Source organism: Sardina pilchardus, chromosome 2, assembly GCF_963854185.1.
Source record: "Sardina pilchardus chromosome 2, fSarPil1.1, whole genome shotgun sequence".
NCBI classification, from domain to species: Eukaryota; Metazoa; Chordata; class Actinopteri; order Clupeiformes; family Clupeidae; genus Sardina; species Sardina pilchardus.
Window position 1 is genome coordinate 9,722,172 of NC_084995.1, and position 5,246 is coordinate 9,727,417.

Consider the following 5,246-nt stretch of genomic DNA (forward strand, 5'->3'; position numbering starts at 1 on the left):
GGGCTTGCACCTGTTTTTTTTCACTGACTCCTGCTGAACTCCAAAGGCTCCCATTGTCTGTGTCTCCCTCCATTCAGCCCTAACAACATCTTAACAACCACTACCATAATGACAACCTAGCAACCCCCATAGCAAACAGTAACCACCTCAATTACCCTAACAATATCCTAGGAAGCACTTTGCATGCACTGGTATTTCCTCCTAGAAATGCTTTGAGCTATGTTGCTCGCTTTGCTGATATAATTTCCACCTTTTGATGGTTAAAACTGCGTTGTTCGTAGAACTACATCTTTCCTCCACACATCAACTCATCTCTCGATTACAGGAGAAACTGCCGTTACTAGTTCTAAATGGATGCTATGGTCGAAAGGATCCTGTTGCGCTTTTGCTTTGTAAAATGACTGTTATCCTTACTCCGGACACAGTAATGAGTAGCAGAACTATTTCAGGCCATTTCAGTCATATGTTACACTGTTGTTATGCTCTGAAAGTGTCAGATTGCTAATTTGTAAGTAATATGCGTTTTGTGAATTCATATACATGTAATGTGGCCAGAGGTAGAAATCCCGAGTTCAGAAAGTAAAAGCCTTGCCAAGTGTTTGATCCAACCATTTAGTAAACCAGCTCATCCTAATTAGCAGCCAGGTAGATCAGATAATTAGTGATATCACCTGTGCACAGGTGGAAAGAATACATGGCAGGACTTTCACTTTCTGGACCCGGGATGTCCGCCTCTGTACATGGCCGAAAAACAGAAGCTACCAAGCAGAGTTATGGTGTATATTATACCAGAGCACTGCTACTACTTCTGCGGCATGGACCAAGCTCAACTCACACCAACCTGTTCTCCTCCTCTCTCTCTGTGTTCTTCTCTCCCTCCTCCTGTCCTGTCTCTGTCCCGTGCAGCTCCAGGCGGCCCCACATCATGCCGCTGCTCTCGTCCCTGTCGTCTCTGGTGCTGTACCTGCGCAGGCTGCAGCACTCGGCCTTCATCTCGCTGTCCCGCTCGCCGCAGTCGGCCGAGGCCTGGCGCCTGCTGTGCCACTCCAGCCTGGCGCTGCTCATCCTCTACAACCGCCGGCGCGAGTGCGAGGTCTCCAAGCTCACCATCCACGAGTACCAGTCGCGCATCACGCCGCAGTGCCCCGTCCCGGTGCCCCCCGGCGCGCCGCCGGCCCTCACGCCGCTGGAGGCCTCGCTCTCGCCGTTCGAGCGCCTGGTGCTGCCCCACCTGCCGCGCGTGGGCGTGCAGGGCAAGCGCGGGCGCGTGCAGCCGCTCATCCTGCCGCCGCACTCGGAGGCGTGCCTGGACATGCTGCTGCAGACGCGGCCCGGGGTGGGCGTGGACCCGCTCAACCCGTTCGTCTTCGCCCGGCCGTACCACTCGCCGGCGACGCCGCTGCGTGGCACCGACCTGCTGCGGAGCCTGGCGCGCTCCAGCGGCACGCGCAACCCGCGCGCCCTCACGCAGACGCGCGTGCGCCGGCAGGTGGCCATCCTCACGCAGCTGCTGCTGCTGGCCGAGGCCGAGGAGGAGGCGCAGAAGGGCGCGGCCGTGCAGCGGCTGGAGGGCTTCCTGCACCGCGAGTACCACGTCACCCAGAGCTGCGCCGGCATCAGCCAGGACCCGGGCCTGATGGGCCTCATCGGCCGCGTGGTGCTCTGCGGCGAGAGGGACGGCGTGCTCTTCCGCGGGATGAGCCTGCACCACATCTGCCTCGAGCTGGACGGTAAAGACACCGAAGCCGAGAGGAAAACGGGGGTGGGGGGGGGGGGGGGGGGGATAAGGAGTGAGAGAGGCAGGGATGGACTGAAAAAAGAGGCAGAAAGAAAATGCCAGACACATGGAGAGATCATGCTGAATGTATATATTAAGAGAGAGGAAAGAGGGAGGGACATCTCAAGATGGAAATGCAAATGGAAGGTGGAGATGGAAAAAGAAAAGACTCAGGAGGAGGAGATGGGGAAAGAGAAGGAAGGACAAGTTGAGCGGGGAAGGGAGATTAGATGGGTGAAGGTGGAAGAGAGGGATGAAAGAGAGAGAGTGAGATAGAGAAACAAAGCAACAGAGTGTATGAAATGGCTAGAAACACAGACTGAGAGGGCTGAAGAGGATTAGTCATGAGCCTCCGACGGTGCTAATTAATGTGCAGTGTAATAACTAATTACTCCTAATGAGAGATGCAGGGCAACTTTCAAGGAGTGTTTTTCCATTGAGAGTGATTAGTAACCAAACCACTGGTTTTCCTCCTCCTTTCTGCATCCCTTCTCTCTCTCTTCCCTCTTTCTTCCTTTCTCTATCTGTCCATCCCCCCCCCCCCGCCCCCCCTTCCAACCTGATGCCATTCCTTCCTCTCTCTCTCCCTCTCTCTCTCTCTCTCTCTCTCGACATGCAGTGATGTCAGGGAACTCTGGGGACTCATTTTCCGAGGAGTCTGACAGCGAGCAAGGGAAGGAGAAGATGGTGTCGGTGACCCCGGCGGCCATGATTATGATGAAGAAGGGCTCTCCCAACGGCAAGTCCCCGCGGCCCAAGAAGATGAACGGAGCGTCGCCGTTCTCCCCCGGCCGCAAGAGAGGCTCCGGCCAGCCCAAACCAGGTGTGCATTTGTTTGTGTCAAAAGTGTTTGAGGTTTCTGGTACGGGTACAGATGTGTGTTTTCACAGCTGTGTGTTTGTGTGTGTGCTTGAGGCACAGGTGTTTGCATGTATTCACAGTGTGGTTACAGTGTGGTTGTGTGTGTGTGTGTGTAGTTTGTGTTTGAGTTTGAGTCGGAGTTGTCAGTGAAGTGCTTTGTGCTCTACAAGATGAAATGAAGTGAGGAAGCAGGCGAATGTGTCAGTATCAGTGTGTCGAGTGGTGTGTGTTTAGGCGGTTCATGAGTAGGCGTATTCTTCTCTGTCACTGAAATGTGGGCGTCTGCATGTGTGAGAGAGGAGAGAGAAAGGGTGGGTGTTTATGTGCATGAGAAAGAGATGATTCTCACTGGGGGAGGATCCTGTGGGTGGCCCCGAGTCATCATTCTTCTGTGTGTGTGCCTGTGTGTGGTAGGGGGTGGGGGGTATGTATGTATGTATGTATGTATGTATATGAGCCATGCATTCTTGCTGCATTGTGTGTGTATATCATTACGTGTATACATGATCAGTGAGTATGGCCATGCCCCTTTTTAAGTGTATGTATAGTATGGAAGCCCTCATCTTGACTCGTCCTTTTTCCTTTTCCGTGCTCAGGCAAACGCGGCGTGCTGAAGCGGCCGTGGTCGGAGGCAGAGCGGGCGGCCGTGGAGCAACACCTGACGCGGAACATCGCCGAGCTGCGCGTGCCCGCCAAGGCGGACTGCGAGCGCTGCCTGCAGCTCTGCCCCCTGTTGGTGAGCAACCGGCGGGACTGGAGGGCCATCAAGTTCTACTGCCACAACCGCATCCAGCTGCTCAAGAAGACCCGGCAGAGAGAGGGCAACGGCTCCGACCCCCTGCCCATCTGCTAAGAGAGAGACAGAGAGAGAGAGAGAGAAAGAGAGAGAGAGAGATAGAGATAGAGAATGTCCGACAGAGCAAGGGAGGAAAAAAATCATGAATGAGAGTTGTTAAAAAGAAAGAAATCGTTAACTAACACTTTTTTTTCCACATGATGGGTAGTTTGAGTGGCCAAAGATTCTGCCTCTTTTTTCGTAATTGTATGGTACACAGAATGGTACTTCAGGGTCTCAGAGTTATATTGAGACCACTTAGGACTCCACAAAGCTGACAGTTGCAACAAATAAAATTAAATTGACGCTTTGTGCTACATGTTTTTACTAAAAGACCTCCTAATATTCCTTTTTCGAGTCTTATGTAGAGGATTTTTTGACGGAGGCAGTAGCTGCTCTCTTTACTTTGGTGTTTGTTGAAGCTGCGCTGCTCCTGGCTGTTGGGAATGTTGGCTGGGAGAATCTGGTCTGACACAGGCCTCTCACGTAGAGACCAAAGGACTCAAATCACAGGCACAATCGCAGTGTGGACTGCCGACCGGCGGTCTTTTCACAAAGCGTGTGAAGATGAAGGATGGTGATAAAGAGGAGGAAGAGGAGGAGCTGAAGGATGAATGTTGACCACTTTTGAGATGAACCACAGAAAGACACTACTTATCAATCACTCACTCTTCTTTGGAGTGTCTGGGCAGCCCAAAGGTTTGCCAAATGGCTTTGAAAATGTTATGTGTCACCAAGTGTATGTATACTACAGATTGATCTTTGCGTTTTTATCATTCTATGTAATGTTTTTTTTTTTTCAAGTGGCCAGTGTAGCTTATATATAACTGTTGTGGACAGCTACTTCCTGTGGTGTACAAATGGATGTGCTAGTGGACATATTTGCTGAACTTCAAGCCCTAAGGGCCCTCAAGACCATGAGGTCATCACAAGGTCACAATCACTTCACCCATATCGAACATGTAGCTTAGCCACGCATCTCAGATACTTGAAGTTATTTAACAGTTCATGCCTTCTGTTACCACACACGGTTTTCAGTCTCTCTGCTAGTTGCATTGTATATATAGATATACTATTATAATAATTATTATTATTATTGCTATTATCACCATAATTATTACTATTTAAACTGGTTGTGTTTTTTATCGAAATATCTCTCCATTAAGCTGTACGTGTACATAAGGTTTTGTAAATAATACAACGGACATGCAAAGATGACGACGATGAAACACACTGTATAGACATATGCTTCGATTATTTGTGTTCAATGGTGTTTTTCTTTTTTTACTGGTCTGTAATAAAAAGTAACTTTGTTTTTGCAAACGTGTAGTTGTCTGGCCTTCTGTGACCACTAGATGGTGCTTTAACACTGATTTCTTACACACACACACACACACACACACACACACACACACACACACACACACACACACACACACACACACACACACACACACACACACACACACACACACACAAACAGAGCCAATCTGTCAGTCTGCCATTCCAGCTCTTGATTTGTAGTACCTCAGTTTGATGCTATGAAAATACATCTACAAAAACGTGAATTAGTCAAAGATCATTGCATTTTAAAAAGTATTTCTCTTGGATAATCAAGTCAAACTGCAATATAAAAGATGGACAGCGGATGGCACTGTGGAGTGCCATTTTCAGTATTTGTTTCATGAGGCATCATTTTGACACATGGATTGGCCACCAGAGTCCAGACCTTAACCTTAAAGAGAAACTATGCAGGATTGGAGATTTCATCTC

General features: G+C 49.7%; 1 protein-coding gene across 1 annotated transcript in view; it reads left to right on the forward strand.

Annotated features, from left to right (window-relative positions):
* si:dkey-117m1.4 (uncharacterized) overlaps positions 1-4,796 on the forward strand; it is a 20,340-nt gene extending 15,544 nt beyond the window's left edge. The window contains exons 7-9 of the mRNA XM_062517767.1: positions 907-1,730; positions 2,397-2,600; positions 3,235-4,796. Coding sequence (XP_062373751.1) covers positions 907-1,730; positions 2,397-2,600; positions 3,235-3,491 — 1,285 coding nt within the window. The 3' untranslated portion in view covers positions 3,492-4,796. The remainder of the gene's footprint in view (positions 1-906; positions 1,731-2,396; positions 2,601-3,234) is intronic.
* Positions 4,797-5,246: the final 450 nt, after the last annotated feature.